At 38.5% G+C, this 24049-nt stretch overlaps 2 protein-coding genes across 4 annotated transcripts; both read right to left on the bottom strand.

The window, feature by feature from the left end:
* Nucleotides 1–12085: 12085 nt before the first annotated feature.
* On the bottom strand, nt 12086–15860 carry LOC104114725 (probable polygalacturonase At1g80170). 3 transcript variants are annotated; one of them, XM_018777173.3, is made up of 10 exons: nt 15746–15860; nt 15241–15401; nt 14805–14933; nt 14410–14580; nt 14280–14300; nt 13987–14194; nt 13493–13574; nt 13212–13320; nt 12791–12907; nt 12086–12666 (listed from the first exon to the last, which is right to left on the bottom strand). In XM_018777173.3, the coding sequence occupies exons 1-10, from the start codon at nt 15759–15761 to the stop codon at nt 12364–12366; spliced, it is 1317 nt and encodes a 438-aa protein (XP_018632689.1). In that variant the 5' UTR covers nt 15762–15860; the 3' UTR covers nt 12086–12363. The 3 variants fall into 3 exon arrangements, with proteins under 3 accessions (XP_018632689.1, XP_018632688.1, XP_070055878.1); XM_018777172.2 differs by lacking the exon at nt 15746–15860 and having other exon boundaries at nt 15241–15672; XM_070199777.1 differs by lacking the exons at nt 14280–14300; nt 15746–15860 and having other exon boundaries at nt 15241–15672.
* Nucleotides 15861–15971: 111 nt separating this feature from the next.
* On the bottom strand, nt 15972–18200 carry LOC117281090 (pentatricopeptide repeat-containing protein At1g74600, chloroplastic). The gene has a single exon (XM_070199776.1). It carries the CDS (start codon nt 18109–18111, stop codon nt 16114–16116), a length of 1998 nt encoding a protein of 665 aa, XP_070055877.1. The 5' UTR covers nt 18112–18200; the 3' UTR covers nt 15972–16113.
* Between the last annotated feature and the right edge of the window lie 5849 nt (nt 18201–24049).

Genomic DNA, 24049 nt, shown 5'->3' with positions numbered 1-24049 from the left:
TATAGTGTGCTTAATAGTTATACGCTCCCTTATGATGTGGTATCTTGAGTTGTGTGGTTGAAGTAGTAAAGTTTAGATTGATAGAGGACGATCAAAGGTTTAAGCGTGGGGTGGTGATGTTGGGTTTTTTTTATATATTTTGATATTATTTACTTTGTTTTTTTACCATTTTTTATTTTATTTTGTATTGTATATGTTTGATTTGAATTTTGTATAAAACGAGGTGTGTCATGTCCACTATAGTACTAAAGATTGACAACTAAAACGTGAACAACACTAAAGTTTGGTTGGAAGATTACAAACCTGCATGTAGATAAAAAAAAGTTAGATATTACCTTGACTTGAGCTTGCTACAACAAACAATTATGAAGCATTGAAAAGATTAAGGGTTACTTGGACAAAAATTGAAGGCATGAGCACAGAATCACTAGATCCAGTGCCAGACGCCGATTGTAATGATCCGACCGGTCGTTCTGAGCTTTAGTATCTCGTTCTATAGTTTGAGGTCTTCAATAGATTCATATGATGTATCACAATTTGCGTGTATGGTTGGCTTTGGTGTTCGAGAGGATCAGAGTATATTTGGAAGTTTAGAAATTTCCTAAGATTAACCTTAGGTTGACTTTAGGGCTATCGGGTTTGAAGTTTAGTTCTCGGACTTGGAATAGGTCAGTTTTTCCATTTGGAACTTGTGTGTAAAGTTTGGTGTAATTCCGAGTTAGGTTGGTAGGAATCGGACGCTTCGTTGTGATTTTAGAAGTTCTTGAGTTTCATTTATTTTTCATGTGTTTTGGTGTCCGATTTGTAGTTCCGGATGTTATCTTGGTATTTTGAGCTTGCGAGTGAGTTCGTATGATATTTTTAGATTTGTGTGAATGTTTGGTATGGAGCCACGGGGGCTCGGGTGAGTTTCGTATGTGTTTTGAAATGGTTTGGACTTGATTCATTTCTGTTGGTGTGCTAGTGCTGCAGTTATCGCAAATGCGAGCACCAGTTCGAATTTGCGAAAACCGCATTTGCGAAATGCATATTGTATTTGAGTAGGGGACAATGGGGTGGCAGGCTTCGCATTTGCGAAGCCAACCTCGCAAATGCAAAGAGGGCGGGGCTGGGGGCAGGTCGCTTTTGCGACTAATTGGCCGCTTTTGCAATAGGGACTAACTTCGCAAATATGAAGTCTGTGTCGTATTTATGACATTCTCAGGGATGCTTAGGGGTCGCTCTTGTGATGCCTTTCTCGCATTTGCGAGGGGTCGTTTTTGCGAACCCTAGGTCGCATTTGCTACATCCGCATCTGAACAAATAGTGGGATTTCAAGACTTAGTCTCATTTTATTACATTTTGGAGCCCTAGACTTGGTGGAAGGCGATTTTAGGAGGGGATTTCCATACAAAGCTATTGGGTAAGTGATTTTGACTCAATTTTGTTTATTTAACATGATTGTTTATGAATTTTCACATCTAAATCATGAGATTTGAAGAGATATTTTTGGGATTTTTTACTATTTTTTGAAAAATGAAAATTTGGGATTTAAGAGTCGATTTGGACTCGGGTTTGAAAACCATACACATATATGGACTGGTGAGATTATGGGTAGTTGAGATCTACCCTTCGACTTGGGTTTCGACCGGGCGAGTCCTGAGTTGACTTTTGTTGATTTTTTGGAAAATGTGTAAAGATCTTAACTTTATTAATCAAAATTTGTTTCTCTTGCATTGTTTTATATTATTAAGTGATTTTTGGCTAGATTTGAGTTGAGCGGAGATGAATTTTAAGGAAAAAGAATTTTTAGAGTATTGAATTTGCCTAATTGAGTCAAGTATCTACCTAACTTTGTGGGGGGGAGGGATTTTCCCTTGGGATTTGGCTTAATTTCTTATTTGTGTTATGTGTAAACAACGTGTACACGAGGTGACGAGTGTGTACATGGATGTATGTGTGTTTTATGATCGGATTTGACCCGAGGTTATTTTTATTGCCTTGTTTTGATTAGGAGGTTCCTGTACTACCTACTTTTCACTTTGGATAATTACTTAAGTCTATGTTCCATGCTAAAGATCAAGTTTTAGGATCATATTTCCTAAATTGGCCAAGTTGGGCATTTGTAAGATTGTTATTGTTTTGAGTTAGCTTTCATGCTTATATATTGAACATACATATGCATTTCCTTATTGAATTGTCCTTGTGCACTGTGTTGCCAGATTGTGAATTTATGTCGTAGTGACAATTGTTGGCATGTTATGTTGTTATGATTGTGGCACATGTGGACTTGTTGGGCAGATTGTCCGGGCGTTTGCACGATGTTCTATCGTGCTATTGTTATTGTTGATATTGCACATGTGGCAAGACAAGAGCGGGTTATATCGGGTTTGCACATGTGGCGAGACAAGGTGGGTTGATTATTAATATGCATGTGGTGAGAAAAGGCAGGCATTTACTTTATTATTGCGCACGCGGTGAGATCAGGGTGGCTATGTGGGGATGATATGTGAGGGCATGGGGCATTTATTGATGATGTTATGTGATGATGAGACATGGGTATTCTTGTTTGTTCTTTGACTTCTTTGTGTGTATCATGCATTTATACATGATTTTTTGTGTGATTTCTAACATGTCAATCTATTCTTATGTTATTAGTTAATGTTTCGGTTGTCAAGATGGATTCACTTACGTGGAGTTGTTATCTCATATTCGGTTGGGTTATGGGTAGCTTAAGGGATCGAAATAAAAAGAAAGTTGTTATCGTGCATTACTTTATTTGATTCTTGAAAAGTTCTCTTACACGTGTTATTTGGAAATTGATATGGAATCGGATTATTATGTGGCACGAGGTCTTTGTTGTGCAAGTGTGGCTCATATTTTGGCATGACGTCTTTGTCGTGTGGGGGTGTGACATATGTTGTGGCATGAGTTCTTTGGCGTGTGAGGGTGATTGATAATGTACACTACAAGAAATCAGACTATTAGTGGCGACAAAAGTCGCTACACAATTCCACAAAGTCGCAGCTAAAGACATATAGTAGCGACCTTAGGGTTGCTGCAAGTACAACCGTTACTAAATGTTTTTGGTGACGACTCCTTGTGGTCGCCACAAAAAGAAACATTTGTGTCGACTATAGTTGCTACAAATAGTTAATAAATATACCTTTCCACAAAACAAATTTTAGGAAAGTCGCCTTTGTATGACTACAATTAGTAGCGAGTGCAGTCGCAACTAAATCCTTTATAGTTTTAGTGGCAACTCTTGTCGCTACAATAGCTTGAGATTTAGAGGCAACCATACCAATAGTGGCAACTGAAGTTGTCGCTACTGAAAGTCGCCACAGAATACCTAATTTTTTGTAGTGGTAGGCACGAGGTGCCATATGTGTGCGACTATATTTGATGACTCGTTGTTGAAACTGCATTATTAAATTAATATCACTTGTTCTGATGAGATTACAATTATTGCCATCTGTTATTCTTCTTGTTGCCAGTCTTTGATATTTTGCATAGGTTTGTTGACTAGTGAGTGTCTTGACTTAAACCTCGTCACTACTCCACCGAGGTTAGTCTTGATACTTATTGGGTATCGACTGTGGTATACTCATACTATACTTCTGCACATTCCTTGTGCAAGTACAAACACCTCAGATCGCGCTGGTCGATAGAGAGTAGAGTTTAGTTGTTGGAGACTTCAAGGTTTACATGTTGTTCCGCTTGCAGAACTTGGAGTCCCCATTCTATTTCTTTTCTACTGTTTATGTCTTCCAAATAGAGATTTAGTGTTGAGACTTCATGTATACTCTATGTAGAGACTATGACTCAGTATTATTGGGTTTTGGGAATGTAATTTTTGTACAACCATACTAGCTATGTTTTGGGGATTTTTCTCAATTTTATTAAATATTAAGTTGTTATATTCTGTCTGATTTCATTATGTGATAGGCATACTTGGTCTTAGAGACTAGGTGCCATCATGATCCTTAAGGTGGGATTTTGGGTCGTGACATGTTGGTATCAAAGCTCTAGGTTCATAGGTTCTACGAGTCATAAGCAAGTTTAGTATTGCGGATCAGTACGGAGACTTCTGAACTTATCTTCGAGAGGCTACGGAACTATTAGGAAATTCCACTTCTTTCATTTCTTATCATGTGGATTTATTTATTTCAGAGTTTGAGCCTTTATCTTTCTATTCTCTCACAGATGGTGAGAACACGAGCTGCAATTATTGATGATGTTGCCCCCAAGGCCAGTGTTGCCAGGGGCCGGGGCTGAGGTAGAGGCCAAGGAGGGGCACGTGTCGCAGCTAGGCACCTATCAGAGTAGTTGTTGAGGAGCCGCCAGTAGCTCCAGTTGGGGATAAGGCACCCGAGGTGCCTGTTGCTACCCCTGGACCTTAGGAAACTTTGGCACATTTTCTGAGCATATTTGGTACCTTGGCTCGGGCGGGACAAATTCCAGTTGCACCAGCTACTTATCAGGCTGGGAAGGGGTACAGACTCCCGCTACACATACTTTAGAGCAGCGGGCTCATGTTGATCAGGCTTCGGGTATTATACTGGTGCAGCTTGAGATTTTGGTTCAACCTGAGGTCAGGCCGGTATCTTAGGGGAGGAACAGAAGAGGTCAGAGAGGTTTAAGAAGTATTTTTCTCCTACTTTCAGTGGCGCATCTTCTGAGGATGCACAGTGTTTTCTAGATCAGTGTCACTAAATTCTGTGCACTATAGGCATTGTGAAGTTGAGCGGGGTCGACCTTACTACTTTCTAAATGACGTGATAGGCATATAGATGGTGGCAGACTTATGAGGATAGTAGTCTAGCTCATACAACACCACTTACTTAGGCTCAGTTTACTAATCTATTTTTGAGGGAGTTTGTGCCACAAACCCTCAAGGATGCATTGCGCACCGAGTTTGATTAGTTGTGCTAGGGGACTATGACTGTGTCCTAGTATGCTATGAGGTTTATTGAGTTATCTCGTCGTGCACCTACTTTGGTTTCCAGTATTAGAGAGAGAATCTACAAATTTATTGAGGGACTATGTTATGGTCTCAGATTCAGGATGACACGAGAGTTGGAGACTGACACTCAATTTCATCAGGTCGTGGAGATCGCTAAGATGTTGGATCGTATCCGCAGTCTAGAGAGGGAGGATAGGGAGGCTAAGAAGCTTCGTGGACCTGGAGGATCTACCGGTCCTTATTTTGGGGTAGAGCGCATCATGGGAAGTCTGTTACGTGTTATGATTTTGTTCTACAGTATTGAGTTAGTGAAAGGTTTTCAGTTGATGGGATATTTATCCTACTTGTGATTTTTAAGTTGAGGATGGGATCCTTGTGCTTCTATGTAGATTGGTATATTTGGACCGGGCTATGTGCCGCGATGGGATTATTTAGGATGAGATTTTTGTAGTCATTTCGTGTGTTTTGCTTCTCCCTTGTGGAGTGGATTCATAGTATGGTACCGATAGGTAATTGTACTTGTTGGGCTTATTGGATAGTTCTCTCATGTGTCTCTCTTTCTATCTTCAGTTATATTGGAGTTGTACTTGATGGGTACGGATTGCATCGTATATGACTAGGTGGTGTTTGGTGAGGCTTGTCGGTCGTATAGCTTGTATTGGATGAGATGAGATCATTGGACCTGGAATTAGTACGATCGAACTTAGATGACGTATGTCGGGATAAGAATGTCATTGATGAGCTAAGAGCTTGGCGTTGGTTCTAGTCGGGCGAGAGAACTCTGCGACTTGTTGGTTGGGTGAGTGATATGAGTTTTCACATATTTCTTACATAATTAGTCATGTTGTGAAGGTCTGGAACAAGGTTCTAGTTTGTATGAGGTTATTTATCGGTACCGAGTTTGGTAATGGGTAGCTATTGTGGTCGGAGATGTTGCTATAGGCATATGAGTGATGCATTGTGTGGCTATACCTTGTGCATTTATTGTGATCTGTTGCAGCTAGTTGGGGTCTATACAGTGTGTATAAGTAAGAATTGTGTCTTATGAGAAGGCCTAGATGTTGAGAGTTAGTCCTAAGGCGTATCGGTTGAGGTTGAAGGAATAATCTTCAGCCGAGATGGTGTTGACGAGCTTATGTGGATTAGGGTGATGTGGGATCACAGTGGGTATGTGTATGGCGAGTTTATTCAGTGATTTGATGGCTTTGGAGCTACTCTTGGCATGTTCGAGGATGAACTTTATTTAAGAGGGGGAGAATATAACGACCCGACCGGTCATTCTGAGCTTGAGGATCATGTTCGGTGGTTTGAGGTATTGAGTAACTTCATATGATGTATCACTACTTGCATGTATGGTTGGTCTCGGTGTTCGAGAGGCTCGAAGTTTAGTTGGAAAAGAAATTCCATTTAAAAGTTTAGAAATTTCCTAAGTTTTACCATAGGTTGACTTTATGGATATCGGGTTCAAATTTTAGTTTCAAGACTTGGAATAGGTCTGTTTTTGCCATTTGGAACTTCTGTGTAAAGTTTGGTGTAATTCTTAGTTAGTTTGGTAGGAATCGAACGCTTGATTGTGATTTTAGAGGTTCTTGAGTTTCATTGTATTTTCCATCTGTTTTGGTGCCCGATTTGTGGTTTTGGATGTTATCTTGGTGTTTTGAGCTTGCGAGCGAGTTCATATGGTATTTTTATATTTGTGTGGATGTTCGGTGTGGAGCTCCGGGGGGATCGGGTGAGTTTCGGATGTGTTTCGGAATGGCTTGGACTTGATTCATATGTGCTGGTATGTTGGTGCTGCAGTTATCGCAAATGCGAGCACGAGTTCGCATTTGCGAATACCGCAATTGCGAAAAGCATATCACATTTACAAAGGGGACAATTGCGAAAAGCATATGTGCTGGTATGCTGGTGTTGCAGTTATCGCAAATGCGAGCACGAGTTCGCATTTGCGAATACCGCAATTGCGAAAAGCATATCACATTTACAAAGGGGACAATGGGGTGGAAGGCTTCGCATTTGCAAATCCAGCCTCGCAAATGCAAAGAGGGGCTGGGGGCAAGTCGCTTTTGCGACTAATTAACCGCTTTTGCAATAGGGACTGACTTCGCAAATGCGAATTCTATGTCGTATTTGCAACATTCTCAGGGCTGCTTAGGGGTCGCTTTTCCGATGCCTTTCTCGCATTTGCGAGGGGTCGCATTTGCGAACCCCAGGTCGCATTTGCGACATTCGCAGCTTAACAAATAGTAGGATTTCCGGACTTAGTCTCATTTTATGATATTTTGAAACTCTAGAATCGGTGGGAGGCAATTTTAGGACGGAATTTCTATACAAAGCTATTGGGTAAGTGATTTTGACTCAATTTTGATTATATAACATGATTGTTTATGAATTTTAACATCTAAATCATGATATTTGAAGAGAAATTTTGGGGATTTTTTACTTTGTTAGGATTTAAGAGTCGAGTTGGACTCGAATTTAAAAATCAAACACATATATGGACTTGTGGAATTTTGGGTAGTCGAGATCTACCATTCGACTTGAGTTGACCGGGCGGGCACGGTATTGCCTTTTGTTGATTTTTTGTAAAATATGTAAAGATCTTAACTTTATTAATCCAAATTGGTTTCTCTTGCATTGTTTGATATTATTAAGTCAGTTTTTGGATAGATTTGAGCCGAGCGGAAGTGAATTTTAAGGGAAAAGCATTTTAGAGTATTAAATTGCCTAATTGATGTAAGTATCTTGCCTAACTTTGTGTGGGAAAATTTTCTCTTGGGATTTGGCATAATTTCTTATTTGTGTTATGTGTAAACAATGTGTACATGAGGTGACGAGTGTGTACACAAGCGTATGTGTGCCTTATGACCGGATTTGACCTGAGGTTATTTTTATTGCCTTGTTTTGATTGAGAGGTTCTTGTACTACGTGCTTTTCTTTTTGGATAATTACTTGAGCCTATGTTCCATGCTAGAGATCATGTTTTAGTATCATATTTCCTAAATTGGCCAAGTTGGGAATTTGTAAGATTCTTACTGTTTTGAGTTAGCTTTCATGCTTATATGTTGAACACTCATTCGCATTTTCTTGTTGAATTGTCCTTGTGCACTGCATTGGCAGATTGTGAATTTATGTCGTGGTTACGATTGTTGGCATGTTATGTTGTTATGATTGTGGCATATGTGGACTTGTTGGGCAGATTGTTCGGGTGTTTGCACGAGGTATCTGTTGTGCTATTATTATTGTTAATATTGCACACGTGGTAAGATAAGGCGGGTTATATCGGGTTTGCACATGTGGCAAGATAAGGTGGGATGATGTTAATACATGTGTGGTGAGACAAGGCGGGCATTTACTTTATTGTTGCGCACGCGGTGAGATAAGGGTGGATATGTGGGGATGACATGTGATGGCCTGAGGGCGTTTATTGATAATGTTTTGTGGTGATGAGAAAGGGGTATTTTTGTTTGTGCTTATGATTTATTTGTGTCTGTCATGCATTTATACATGATTTGTTGTGTGATTTTTAACATGCCAATCTATGCCTATGTAATTACTTGATGTTTCGGTTGTCAAGATGGATTCACTTACGTGAAGTTGTTATCTCATATTCGGTTGAGTTGTTAGTAGCGTAAGTATAACACCCCGAAAAATTTTGAAGTACTTAAGTGTAAAGCCCAGTAAACATTTGCAAAGAAAATAATATTTCATGGTGATCGGTTATGCGATCACATAACTTGTTCCGGAGCTCCATTTTTGGATTTTTAAAACCCGACCCTATTTCGTTAAATACACTCTTTGGGCCATTTTTGAGACATAATCTGATATTCTAGAGTGAGAGAGAGTGCCCTAGAGTGAGAAGGTGTTCTTCAATAATTTTTCTTTAATTCTTACTCAAGTTTTGGAAGATTAAGAAGGGAAGCTCACTAGGTCTTCATCCTAGAGATTGAAGTTGCTAAGAATTTCGGAACATTTAGAGTGTAAGGAAGCTCAAGTGAGGTATGTTGGCTAAACTCTTCTCTTAGAATTGAATCCCACGATATTCATGTAAATTTTGTAAGTCCCGAGTAATTCATTATGAGACTGGCCATTCCGAGTAAGATTGGGTTGAAAGATATATATTCAACAAGCATTCTAAATGATTTATTCATGTTATGTTACCAATTGAGGATGTGTTAAAATACGGGCTATGCATTAATAATGTTTCGACTTTAAGTCAAGTTCAAATGAAGGCTATTATGCCTAATTTTGTGAAATATCTCTATGTGCCTTGGACTCTAAATTGCTCACATGTGTACTACACACCTTGATTTGAGTTGTATTTGTTGTTGATGATGATAATGATATTTGAAATTGATAAGGTGAGCATGAAATACTGAATATGGCCAACGTGCCAAGAATGACCATATAATTATGGCCATTAGTGCTAATGAAATAAAAAGATGTGAAAGTAATGTTATGACACGAAGTCTTTGTCATGCGGGGGTGTGACTTATGTCGAGGCACGAGGTCTTTTCCGTGCAAGGGTGAGTGATAATGTAGGCACGAGGTGCCATATGTGTGCGATTCTACTTGATGATTCGTAGTTGAAATTGAGCCTTTACTTGTATTAAATCATTATCACTTGTTCTGACAAGATTACAATTATTGACTTTTGTTATTCTTCATGTTACGAGTCATTGATATTACAGGTTTGTTGACTAGTGAGTGTCTTGACTTGAACCTCGTCACTACTCCATTGAAGTTAGTCTTGATACTTACTGGGTACCGACTATGGTATACTCATACTACGCTTATGCACATTCTTTATGCAGATCCAGGCACCTCAGATCGTGTTGGTCGATAGAGAATAGAGTCGAGTTGTTTGGAAACTTCAAGGTATACCTGTTGTGCCACTCGCAGATCTCGGAGTCCCCATTCTATTTCTTTTCTACTGTTTATTAGTGATGGATTGTTGAGATTTCGTGTATACTCTATATAGAGCTTATGACTCAGTATTACCGGGTTTTGGGATTGTAATTATTGTACCACCATATTGGCTATGTTTTGGGCCTTTTTCTCAATTTTATTAAATATTAAGTTGTGATATTTTGTCTGATGTCATTGTGTGATAGGCTTACCTAGTCTCAGAGACTAGGTGCCATCACGATCCTTAAGGTGAAATGTTGGGCTGTGACACTGGCCTGGACCCTGCATTGCGGGATTTTCCTATTTTGTTCGGGGCAAGATTATTTCAGTCTTACACGGTCTCAACTCGTACAAAAGGCCTTCTAAACCTAATTTGGATGATATCTAATATATTTTGAAGGAGAATTCACGTAAAAGGAATGCAAACCACACTTGAATGAGGCTTCTAACTAATTTATCTTCTCTTCTCTTCCTTTAATCTCATAGTTTATTAGTTCTATAGTTGTGGGGTGCTACATGAGCATTGTAGTTTGAAGCTTGAATTGTTCTTATTACTTTATTGTATTGGTTTATTTATTCAATCTTGTGATTAATTATTTGATTGCTTAATTACTAATTGAATACTATCTACGGGTCTATGATTGAATTCGAATGTGAGAATTCTAGATTGCACATAGGATTGAGTAGAGCAAGATCTTGAACCTGAACCACGGGAACGAATTTTGCCGTTAGGATAGAACTATACCTAATCGCATTGCTTGATTACTATACAAGAGTTATTAATGTGTTCTTGTTAATTCTAACATCATAGAAATATAGTCGTTATGTTAGTTTGAATAGGGGAGTAGTACTTCGATTGAATGCTATGGGTAATATTAACCATCTCAATCAATAAACTAGATAAATTAATTGGACAATTTAAGTAGAAAACTCAACGGGATTGTTAGCTAACTCATAGCTCTGAAATATTTTCTCTCATTGAATTCGTCTCCAAGCTTCCGCCTTATTTTCTTTAGTCTCTTAGTTTACAACTGTAGATTAGTTATAGTTAAAAATCATACTTTAGAAAATCGCTCGAATAGAATAATTGTTTTACTTTTATTTAATTGATAGTTAATTCGAAAGTCCTTGTGAAAACGATACTCTGCTTATTATTTTATTACTTGTCGACCGGGTATACTTATGCGTGCGTTTTGGAGCAACACAACTCAACAACAACAACAACAACAAACCAGTATAATCCCACTAGTGGGGTCTGGGGAGGGTAGTGTGTACGCAGACCTTACCCCTACCCTGAGGTAGAGAGGCTGTTTCCGATAGACCCCCGACTCCCTCCCTCCAAGAACTCCCCACCTTGCTCTTGGGGTGACTCGAACTCACAACCTCTTGGTTGGAAGTGGAGGGTGCTCACCACTAGAGCAACTCACTCTTGTCACCACTAAAGCAACTCACTAGAGCAACACAACTCAGTCACAAGAAAAAATAAAGCGCATCAGTCTGTGTGTTGGCCCACAAGGCCACAGGGACATTGTACCAGAAACCAAATATGTGATTGCTGCAATATGAAGGCTGTCACTTTATCATAGCAACTTGTGTAAGACCGCCTATGGCTCTTTGCAACATGAATGATAATCATAACCAACGTTCCGTTTTATTTTTTACTGTCTTTTTTCTTGTTCGGACTAATTTGGAGTATGGGAGTCTTCTTAAAGATACTTCTTAGCTTACCGAAAGAATAAATCCACCAAAAAAGTAGCCATTTTGATGCTCATTAGGTGAACGAATGGCTGGTTTGTCTTTTAAAACAAGTTTTGTACCACATAAAATAATGATCATTTATTCTACTCTTTTACAAGTCACAACAATTACTCCATCTTTTATAGAAATATTTTAGGAAACTTCATGCAAATTTAACTTTTAGATGAAATAGTATCCAGCCAGTGTTTCGAGTAAATTGTAATTGCTAACAGAATGTATGATACTCATGAACCATGGGTGGAAGGCATGATCAATTTTCAGAAACGAAATTGGAGAAAAATCCAAATGAATAAAGAAAATGAAAATATTCGTAGTTGTTCATTAATTCTGAGAAAAGGAGTACATGAAAGGTTTAGAGAAGAAGAAAATGCTTTGTGATATGTGGTCACAATGAATGTGGTGGGATGGTGGGTCCCTTCGCGTCTAACTAGAGTGGAGTTGGAGTTCTGAAGAAAAAGAAATGAGAAACTGGCCTTCTTGAACCTTCTCATTATATTTGCACACTGAACATAAAATCTGTGTATTACATTGAATGTATCACGGGAGAAAACTCAAGGATACAATATAACATTTTTATAAATATCTTTAAATGAATCCCTGTAAAATAGCATTTAGCTGTTACCTTACCTAGTTAGGAATCTCAGAATCTGAGATTACTCAAATCAGTAAGTAAGCACTAAACTACAGGATGTATAATAAGATTATCTGCTTCAATAATCATCATGTTGGAGCAATGGCATGTGGAAGTCAATTCATAGCTCAGTATGAATCAGGTATTCTTCCTTTGATTCGTCAAGCATGGCCTCCATTTTCTCAATTTTCTTGTCAGATGAGTTCAGGCACTCCGCCGATGGATGAATATAACCATAACCAATCCCTGTGGCAGAGTTGCAGTAGACCTCAGCAGTACCATCTCTGGTCTCTAAGTTAATGTTATTCAGAACAATGTGGCTGCAGGGCACGTTGTCACTACATGCAAATTTGATTGCCTTTTGGCTCTTTGAAGTACCACTAACATTCCGGTAAACTATCTCACTTATCTCAACTGCAGATGTCTATGATGTCAAGAACAAATGACATTTTGTTACATTGACTTTCCCAACTATTGGAGAGAAATTAGTTTTTTCCTTTGAAAACTAACAGATTATCAGTTGAAAACATGACAATTGAGAAGAATACCTGATTCTGGCACGACTTTGGTGAGTCGCAATAGAATTGGTCAATGATGATAGGATTGGAAACATCTTGCATCCTCACATTTTGGAAGCGCACTGCACGGACATAACCTGCTCCACCCTAAGAGAACAAGAAATTTTTATCATTCTGATTCTAAGATGAAAAGAAAAACTATTTCTATATTAGCAGACAAAATATAATTGCCAATGTGAACTGGGCAAGCTCTTTCCTCGTTGGGGCTCAGGATTTTGTATAAATAAATCAATCTTTTGCATGACAAGGTCACTGAGCCTATAGTTTTTTGCTAATTAAAAGGAAAGCTGTTGTAAAGTCAGCTTAAAAATCTTAATTTTCAAACGATCATGTGTGTAATGCCTTCTATAGGGATGAATTCAAGTGCTACACAACACTAAAAAAGAGATACCTGCCATGTCTTGATCCGCAGACCATTTGTGGTACCTCTGAGAAATGCATTATCAAGTACAACCTGAGTTACTATACCAACAGAGTTGTCCTTACCAAGGCTCCCAATGCTGGCAGTCATCATTCATGCAACAGAATCAGTTTAGAAGACAAGGTGAGAATGATATTTACGCTTATTCTTTCAGACAACTCGAGTTTATTTACCAACTCCTAGCTCCCTTCTGCAGAACTTCTAAAGGTAATTTTAAAATAAGGGCATCGATAACTAGCAAAATGTGCTACCTGATTCCGTGGCCAGGTCCACAGTAAATTCCCTTCATTTTGATATTGGAACTAGCATTGACAATTGAGACACAATCATCACCTGAATAAGATAGTAAAGTAACCAGTATTTATTCTTTGATCATAAAGTATATTCATGATATCAAAAAAGGCATGTTCATTAAAACAGTGCACGTGCGAGTTAGTTTGAGAAAACACAGAGCATGAGAGGAAGGCTAATACATGTTTGCAAGTTAGCTTTTTCATACAGTAAAGTGAGACAGATGCACAGAGTTCAAGGCGAGATTTAAGGTAGATATGAAGTGCCTTGCTTGAAAGACACATTTAAGAAGCAATTCAATTGCACCAAAATGTTATTTTCAAAAGAGAGACTGCTCTTTACTCTGTGTCTTATCCCATAGATGAGAACATAAAATAATGCAAACTTCGTTCATGAGGTCAACATCAGTCGAATAAGGAGTTCTGAATGTAGATAATATGAGAGATGTCGAGACCTGTTCCAATTCTGGAATTCTGGAGTACAACATTTGTTGATTCAGTTATATGGATTCCATCAGTATTAGGACTGTCTTCAGGAGCAGAAACCTTAACACCAGTTATTCGTATAGAGTCTGATCGAGAAATGGCAAAGTTCATCTGTTGGCCATTTTGGATTGTTAGGCCCTTCACCTTTATACCTGAGCTCGCATATATAGTTAATGCCTGCAATTAGAATTTCTGTGTAAGTTGATTTCACAATGCTGATAAGAGTTAGACGTAAGATCCCCGTGGTTCTCCACTTCCTTACAGTTGGTGCTGCTTTGCAAGGCTGTTATCGAGATAAAACCCAAAAAACAAAAAACAAAAGAGAATAAGATTATCATCTGTATCTGTCAAAACGCAAAAGAACATATAAGTAGTGCATGTGTGTCAGTTACATTAGTCTTGTTCTTCTTGCATGAAGCTGCCCACCATTTGCTGCCTGATCCATCAATAACTCCTCCTCCTTGGAACAGAGCTCCAGTCAAGTTAAAGAAGCCAAGCCAAATTCGTGGATTCTTTGGGTCCCAGTTTTTAGGCTCGTCCGGTGCTATTATAGTTCCTTCAATCTGTTTTTTAATCACGTTTCAAATTTATGACCATCGTAAGGCGCGTTGAGCTTGCTTAATAGATTCTATACACGAAAAAGTAATGATTTCTTTTTTTATGATTAAGTCGACTAAGTACTGATTTCAACCAAGTATTATATGCATAAGTTTCTTCTTAGGGTAATGTTAGCAAAATGGAGGATATAAATTGAAACAACGCATGAAATAGATGCAATTAGTGTAACCTGGACTCTCAATCTGCCTGCACAAGGCCCTCGGAACCTTGTTGGATTTACTAGATAAAAGCGTCCTGCAGGGACCAAGAGGACTGATTTTGGAGTTGAACAAGCTTGTTTCCACGCATCAACAAAAGCCTGAGATAGTACATATGACAAAGTGGAAGAAGGTAACTTGCAAGTTGCATGGATGCAGCATTAATATGCAAGTTGCCCATCCCCCTAGAAGAGGAGAATTAAACAGTAAAGACTAGAAACCTGAAAACAATCAGTATGAAAGACAACCTTGATTATGAACGAAGTAAATACAGTATGATCATATTTCAACTTTCCTAACACATTCTAATCCATTAATTGACTAAATTTTAATAACAAAACGCATAGAAGTCGATCTGCATATAGTTGTGGTGAACGTTTCAGTTTATAAAACATTAAAACGTGTTACCTTGGTGTCATCTGAAGCCCCGTCACCAACTGCTCCAAAGCTATCCACATTTACAAGAATCTTGTTTCCACGATGAGTTTCCCATTTGGGGAGGTCAAAAAACTCTGCTTCATCACCTTCTTCTGCATCCAAATCCTCAAGCTCTGACAGGATGACTTCATCTGACAAATTGATTAATGCAATTCCATGAGTCACCGTTAGCAAAACAAAAAACAAGAAGAGTATCTTAGCCATGATTTCTTCTGGTATTTCTTCTGTATTTCTAGATTCACATAAATCAAGGGAGATCATAGAGTATTAATTTATATGTATGTATTAGTGCTGAAAATAGAGGATTTAGTGGGGGGTTATATCGCTTGGCTTGAAAGTAGATAAAGGTGTTGCATTTTCTACATGCCCACACTTCAAGTGTAAGAATATCATTTTAGAGGTCTTCGCTTTACTCCTCAGCCATGGTTCAATATATTATTCATCAGTAAAAGTGCTCCTCTAGATTCTTTCTCACCCATACAGCAATACATGTTGCAGCACCAACCTTCAAAAGTGCCTCTTTAGGCAGTCAAATTATCTATGCAGTAGATTTATCTCGTCATCAAATGTGAAAATCTGGAAATGGAAAAGAAGAACTAGACAAAGGTTGTCTAGTACTTGGAGAGACCAAATAAGACATAAAATTCTTCAACTTGTATTTGGTAGTGGAGTTGGTTAACACGCAGCACGGCCTCCTTGCTTCAAAAGTATAGAGGCAGAGGAAGTGTCCATTCTGGTAGATATACATTTTTTTAAGAAAAAACTTATCCAGAGTGTACTGCAGATCAAACTGCCAATTAGCCATCCATATGTCCTTTTTACACACTTTTTATTCAAGTGTATTTAACGGCACTCATGGACCCGAATTAAACTATAGCCAATATCTCTGCTCATCTTCCTCGCAACTGCAACCTCTCGAATATATATTGCAGTCTCGAACTCCCCAATTTCAGAATAAAAAATTGAGGCCTGTAACCAAACAGAAGGATCCTCTGGCTCAAGATCCATTAACTTTTTAGCTGCTCTTCTTCCAACATGCTCATTTTGATGAATCCTGCAACTTCGCAAAAGTGAGCTCCACATCACAGAATCTCCTGTCGATGATGCATGGTTTAGCAACTCTTCTGCCTCAATGACTAGACCTGCACGGCCCAGAAGATCCACCATACATGAATAGTGCCGCCTGTCTGGAAAGACCCCATGAAGTCTCATTGAATCAAAAATCTTTTTCCCCTCTTCAACTAGACCTGAATGGTTGCAGCCCAACAGTATACATAAGAATGTTACTTCATCTGGTTTTAGACCCTTTTGGATAATTTCTTCAAACAATCCAAGGCATTCACTTCCCATTCCTTTCCGAGCATATGCATTAATTATTGAAGTGAAACCGATGATATTAGGTGAAGGAAATGCTTCAAAAATCTTCTGAGAGTACCTAATCTGTCCAGATCTTGAATATGCATCAATCAGAGAACATAATACCATAATATCAAAATCAAAACCTGATTTTATTGCACAGCAATGCAACAAATCACAGCTATCCAAGCTAGGAGAGGAATAGAATGATAATGCCTTTATTGTTGAGGACAGACTCACTTCATCAAACGTAATATTTTCACAAACCATCCAACTGAACAGCTCAAACACATCTTGGGGGACACCAAGATGCAGCAAAGATGTCATCATTGAATTACAACATTCGAGACTTAATTCAGGGGAGCTCTGGAATACAGAAACTGAATTTTCAATGTCATCATTTTTCCCATACATATCAATCAAAGCCGACTGAATGAGGACATTTCCATAATCAAAGCCCAATTTCATAACAAAATTGTGCACTTGTTTTCCAAAGAGCAGTTCCTTTTTGCGACTTGATAAATTCAACAATGCCACGAAAGACATAGCAGATGGATGTTTGTCCCACGATCTCATCTCTTCTAGGACTTGAACAGCTTCATGCAACAAATCTTTGGCAGCATAAATAGAAACCACTGAATTCCATGAAATAACATCCTGAGGCGGAATACATTCAAATGCTTTATTGGTATCAACCAAAATGCCACAAGCAGAGTAAAAATCTACCAATGCATTAGCTAAAAAGATATTTGATTCTAACCACCCCGTCTTAATCACATGGGAATGTATCTCCCTGCCTTTGTCAAGAAGTCTCTCTTTACAACAACCATTAATCAAATAACAAAATGTAAGCCCATTAGGCTCCACATTTTCCAACTTCATATCACTATACAATTTTAAGAACTCACTGGACTGACCCGCTTCACAAATTCCACGTAAAACCAAGTTCCACACAGGTAAGTTTCGTTTTGGTAAGTCATAAAACACTTTGAAAGCAACATCTGTAAGACCCATTTGTATATACATATTAACAAGTGCACTGGCAATATATAAGCTCATACTAAATCCCAATACAACTACTCTACTGAGAATCTCAACCCCTTCTTTGTATAAACCTGCGTTAGCACATATGCTCAATATAAAGGACAAAGTGGACGAGTTCTCCTTGATACCTTGAGAAACCATTTTATTATACAAGTACACTGATTTTCTTGGAAACCCATAATGACTATATCCAGAAATCATAATATTCCATGTAACCACATCACGTTTAGGCATTTCTTCAAACAGGTGGAGTGCAGAGGTTAAAGACCCATACTTGACAAGGTCGCGTAATGTTCTGTTCAGTGAGTAAACATCATAGTTGCTCACGGAGCAAAAGTCCAGGGGCAAAGTGGGTTGTTGGCTTTTCTGTTGGCACTTGTGAGAAAGAGTAGTTACGTATCTGCGTATAGCAAACGACGCTATAACACGTTTGCTCTGCATTGGTTATGAATACTAGGGGTAAAGACGGGAAAAAACTAGATAACAATAGGTACTAATGTTATTGCTTTGTATTGACCATAAAAAAGAGATTTAGTGGTGGGGAGCTGAGCACGGGCCCAAGAACAATGTAGAAATTTACTTTTTATGTTTCATTTTAGGCGGTATTTTTAGTCAATATAAAAATTACGTATATTTTTTCTTTAATCTTTTCTCTTTTTTTTCAACTTTATGTGCAAAATAAATTCATTTTTATTTTTTATTTGATGAATTTGTTGTCAATTATTGAAGAATTAAATTTTTCCAAAAATATTCGATATTCAAGGACAAAATAAAATTGTTATAAGTTACAATACTTGTTCTATTATATCAATAATTTAAAATCGTGTTTAATAAATATACACATAATTAATGTACAATATTAGAACTCTAATAAAGAAAAATAACAGTTGAAGTTGCTACCTTATGAAACCATCAAAAAGAAGAAGTGTTCAGCATTAGTATGAAGACATCCTAACAAATCACTAATAAGTAAAAGGAAACAACTATTGTTTCTTTTTATACCTTTTAATTTTATCTGTCCTTTCAAACAGACGCAAATAAAAGAAATCAACTTTTTTCCTAATTTTACTGGACTTGGATTTTCTATGAAAAATATTATCGAATAACTTTTATAATGTGCGAAACTATATACTCGGCTCTTTTAACTTATTTAATACCATCTAAAAATAGAAATATAACAATAAAATGGCCAAGTTTTCCTCTTTCAAAATAACATTTTAATATAGGCTAATTTTAAATAAAGACAAAAATAAAGTAAACAAATACATTAAGATCAGTACTATTATTTTCTATTTGCTAATGTTTTCGTATTTTGTCTTCTTCTGTATATCTTAAATAAGTTCTATTTTATGGAGTAAAGTGGAAAATTAGAATTACGAATTTGAGTTTTTTTAAGAAAATGATTTTATCATGTGGGTTACCAATAATATTCGTTTTTAAACACCGCAACATTTTCTTTCAATTAAATTCTTATAAAATTTCACAAATTATAAAAGCCGGAGTAGAAATGAATTCAATTTTATTGAACATAAAGGATGAAATTGAATTTATTCGCTTACTATAATTAGATAAATTGAGAACTAAAACTTACACATTTCTGATTGCAGAAACAGAAATCATTTCTATTCCACGAATTTTTTGGTCCTTACTGGCCACTTCTGATTTGATCTTGATTACACTAACCAGCTATTCACTTTTAATAAATAAATTAAAAAAAAAGCACCTAAGAATAAACCAGATAAAGTCCAGAACAAAAACCTCTTCTTAATTTTGGAATAATCACCATGAGAACTCATGCACGTGAATTAACATTGAGGAAGTGAGAAGTAAAGCTTTATCGAATAATAGTTAATTAGAGGTTAATAATCATAATAGGCTGCCCTTGAATTGGCCGGTAGGTGTATGTGTAAAATAAGACAGCATTTGCAAACCACGCTTGCAAACAAAAATATGCAGATGTCCCATGAGAAAAAAATTAAAAACTAAAGAAAATTAATTACTTCTTTTTATTTTAAATTTTCCTTTTTCCAAAATGCATGTTATTGGACTGTGACACTTCTTCTTCTTCTTCTTTTTTTTTTTTCCTTTTTTCAAATTTAGCTTGGACATATTGTGTACGGATAAAATCGGGGATAAAGTTATCCTCGATTTCCTGTTGAAAAGCGAGTAACAACGTTACTCGTTACTAGCACGAGTAAGACCGAGGGTGCCCGCAGATCGGAATCAGGAGCAACCAGACGATATGTCGGGAATCGAGCATGGACAAACCCGAAGAGATTCCCGCTCGAGCAATACGAAAAACCGAGGGTAAAGGAAGAAACAGTTAAAGAAGACAAACAGAGAGCCGAAATATCTGCCATCAGTCAGATATTACGGTGCGGATCACGCTCGATATTGGCTGTAGATTGTGTTTTCATGAGAGAAAAGGAACGAAAGGATTTTTACCTTATTTAGACTTGTATTAGGGTTAAAACTCCCCTACTATATAAATGGGAGAACCTTTTCAGTTTTTAGGTCATTGTTGGCACGCATATCAAAGCAATAAAGTTTGCTTTTGTCTTATAGCAATTGTTCAAGTGTTCTTCAGCTGTACATCCATTTAGTAGCAACCGAGCTCCATTTTGAGGGCTCGATAGAAACCGATCTTTAACATTCGAGTCTAACGCCATGCTTAATTACTTCACCACACTTGGTTTGATCATTTTATTTATTTTTAATTATGTTATTTACTGTTCCTTAATCTTCGTGTTAAATTAAACCATATAATCTTTAAACCGTGTACAAATTTAATTGTTATCCATTTTAAGGGTAAACAGTTTGGCGTCCACCGTGGGACTAAGGATAATAGTGGTGATTTAATACGAATCTTTTTAACACACTCTATTTTACGCTTGTTCTTTGAAGTTTAATTTAAGAATTATTCAATATGTTAAATTTTCAATCTGCTCACTTAAGTGTTGACGCCGAATCAAACCACCACGGTGAAAATAACAACGTGGTGCTGAGCAACGGCGTACCCCATGTCGGCCCTAATGGCGTTTTGATCGCTGACCTAGTCGATACCAATTCACAGGTTGCTATCAACATCAACCTACTAACTGATCCCGTTAATAGCATTCAGGGGGCACCCGGGCCATCGACTCGCGAGGCACCCGAAGGGGGAGGTGATGGAGTTAGCTTACGTTTGATTTTTGAGATGTTGCAAGCTCGGCAAGTTACAATAGCACAACTGCAGAGTCAAAATCATGCACACGACGCGGCCGAACCCGAATGGGTTGGAGAAGATGCTCGGAGGGAAGAACGGATTCTCACCGAACCCGACGGGTCCGGACCCGGAGAAACTTTCGAGGTGATGAAAATGCTCGAAGCACTGACAAAACGGGTGGAAAACCCAGAAAAAAGAATATAGAGGCAAACGACAAGAAAGTAGAAACTTACAAGTCGATGGTCGATTAGATCCCGGGATCACCTTCGATATTGAAGGGACCAAATGCCAAAAAGTTAATTCAGAAGCGTTTCCCCCCGAGCACGACACCAAAGACAATTTTGAAAAGGTTCCGAATGCCCGATATTCCCAAATATAACGGGACCACATATCCAAACAAGCACGTGACCTCCTACACAGACGCAATAAAAGGCAATGACCTCGAGGATGACGAGATCGAGTCGGTATTGCTGAAGAAATTCGGGGAAACCTTATCCAAGGGAGCAATAATATGGTATCACAACTTACCTTCAAATTATATTGATTCATTTGCTATGCTTGCAAATGCTTTTGTTAAAGCCCATGCCGGCGCTATTAAAGTTGAGACAAGGAAATCAGATATGTTCAAAGTCAAGCAAAGGGACAACGAGATGCTTAGGAAATTCGTGTCGAGAATCCAATGGAACGAATGGACCTACCCCCGATTGCAGACGATTGGTCCGTTCAAGCATTTATTTAGGGGCTCAACCCCTAAAGTACGGTTGCGTCTCAATAATTAAAAATAAAATTTGGTAGAGTACCCAGCGGTTACTTCGGCCGATGTCCACAACAGGTATCAGTCAAAGTCAGAGTCAAGGACGACCAACTAGGGGCTCCATCAGAGTCGGTTTATCCCAATAGAGCAAACGACAAATCTAAAAGATAGTGGATCAGGAGTCGAGGCTACGCCGAGACCGATACCAGCCATACAACTCATATAGAAGAGGAAACAGACCCAATCGCTATCTGACCAGGAATGATAGCAGGCTCCAAGAAACTGAGGGTTGGTGAGTAGAAACGGTTTCGACAGACCACTCCGAGTAAGGGATGCCCCGAGATATCAGAATATAACTTCAACGTGGATGCAGCGAGTATAGAGTCAGCCATCAGTCACATCAAGGAGACCAAGTGTCGTAGGCCACTTCAGTCTAATCCGGCACAAAGGGATCACAATTTGATATACAAATATTACGATACTCACGGACACAAAACCGAGGATTGTCGGCAGTTAAGGGATGAAGTGGCTCGTTTATTCAACAATGGGAACCTTTGGGAATTCCTAAGTGAACGTGCCAAAAACCATTTCAAGAACAGGGATGCCAACAACCAAATCCAGCGGGAAGAACCTCAACATGTGATTAACATGATATTATCGAAGGAGTAGACGTTCTGCAATGACCAATGATAAAACGCACCAAAGTTTCCATCACAAGAGAAAAATGTACTCGAGATTATGTTCCCGAAGGATCCATCTCGTTTAGTGACGAGGACGCAAAGGGCGTTATTCAACCCCACAACGATGCACTAGTAATATCTATACTCATTAATAAATATAGAGTTAAGCATATGTTAATTGATCCAGGCAGCTCGTCCAACATCATCCGATGGAGAGTCGTGGAACAACTGGGGTTGTTAGATCAGATCGTACCAGTAGTTCGACTACTGAGCGGGTTCAACATGGCATGCGAGACAATAAAGTGTGAAATCACCCTACCGGTCAACACAGCCGGAACCACTCAACAAATAAATTTCTATGTGTATCGAGGGGGATATGAGGTACAACGCCTTGTTCGAAAGACTATGGGTTCATAACATGAGGGCGGTACCATCGACCTTGCACCTAGCGTTGAAATTTCCAACTCTAGATGGGATCAAAACGGTATACGGGGAGCAACCAGCCGCAAAGGAGATGTTATCCATCGAAGAAGTGACCTAGCACCCGCAGTCATAACATCAAAAAACAAGGGACTGATCGAATAGAAAGGCACCAAATAGCAATCACAGGTCTCGGACTCGACCGAGCTGGTAAAATGGGAGGAGCGTCAAAATGATGAAGAAGATGAGTTTGGGGTCCCGAGATCCTTTGTAGTACTCGATGACGCTGATGCTACAACGATCGAGGAACTGGAACAAATAATATTGTTCGAGCATCTACCGGATAGAAAGGTATACCTGGGCATGGGGCTAACCGCCATGCTCAGAAAAAAACTCATTGACTTTTTTAAAGCTAATGCCGATTGCTTTGCCTGGTCCCACTTAGACATGACAGGAATCCCACATGAGATAACAACTAACAAAGTGACCTTAGATCCGAACTTCTACCCGATCAAACAGAAGAGGAGGCCACAGTCCGAAGTCAAGCACGCATTCATCAAAGACAAGGTATCTAAACTCTTAAAAATTGGTTCAATTCGGGAAGTTAAATACTCGGATTGGCTAGATAACGTAGTCGTCATACCTAAAAGGGGAAACAAACTTAGAATGTGTATAGATTATAAGGATTTGAATAAGGCATGCCCAAAGGAATCATTTCCTTTGCCTAACATCGACTGAATGATCGATGTGATGGCAGGGCACAAGATGCTGAGCTTTCTCGATGCCTATTCCGGGTACAACCAAATACAGATGGACTCGGGTGACCAAGAGAAAACTTCTTTCATAACTAAGTTCGGAACCTATTGTTATGACGTGATGCTATTTGAATTAAAAAAAATTCAGTGGCACGTATCAACGCCTAGTTAACCGAATAATTGAGGAACAATATAGGGAAATTAATGGAGGTTTATATTGGCGATATGTTAGTTAAGTCCCTGCGAGCAGAGGACTATTTGAAACATTTGCAAGAAACCTTCGACATACTGAGAGAATACAACATGAAGCTGAACCCGGAGAAGTGTGCCTTCGAAGTTAGCTCGGGCAAGTTCCTCGGTTTCATTTGTTTCTAATTGGGGAATAGAGATCAACCCGGATAAGATAAAGGCCATAAAATATATCACCATGGTTGACAACGTCAAGGCAGTGCAAAGGCTGACTGGGCGGATAGCCGCATTGGGACAATTTATTTCCAGGTCATCGGATAAAAGCCACAGATTTTTCTCGTCACTGAAGAAAAAGAGCAAATTCTCTTGGACCCCG

The sequence above is a fragment of the Nicotiana tomentosiformis genome, chromosome 4 (assembly GCF_000390325.3).
Source record: "Nicotiana tomentosiformis chromosome 4, ASM39032v3, whole genome shotgun sequence".
NCBI lineage: Eukaryota > Viridiplantae > Streptophyta > Magnoliopsida > Solanales > Solanaceae > Nicotiana > Nicotiana tomentosiformis.
The sequence above is the reverse complement of the archived record's forward strand: the minus strand, read 5'-3'. Positions and strand labels throughout refer to the sequence as shown.

Coding starts and splice junctions, on each gene's coding strand:
- LOC104114725 (XM_018777172.2), bottom strand. CDS start 15,531: ATGATCTCCCTTGATTTATGTGAATCTAGAAATACAGAAGAAATACCA. Junction 14,934..15,240: donor GGGCTTCAGATGACACCAAG/GTAACACGTTTT, acceptor GTACTATCTCAG/GCTTTTGTTGATGCGTGGAA. Junction 14,301..14,409: donor GCAAGAAGAACAAGACTAAT/GTAACTGACACA, acceptor TCTCGATAACAG/CCTTGCAAAGCAGCACCAAC.
- LOC117281090 (XM_070199776.1), bottom strand. CDS start 18,111: ATGCAGAGCAAACGTGTTATAGCGTCGTTTGCTATACGCAGATACGTA.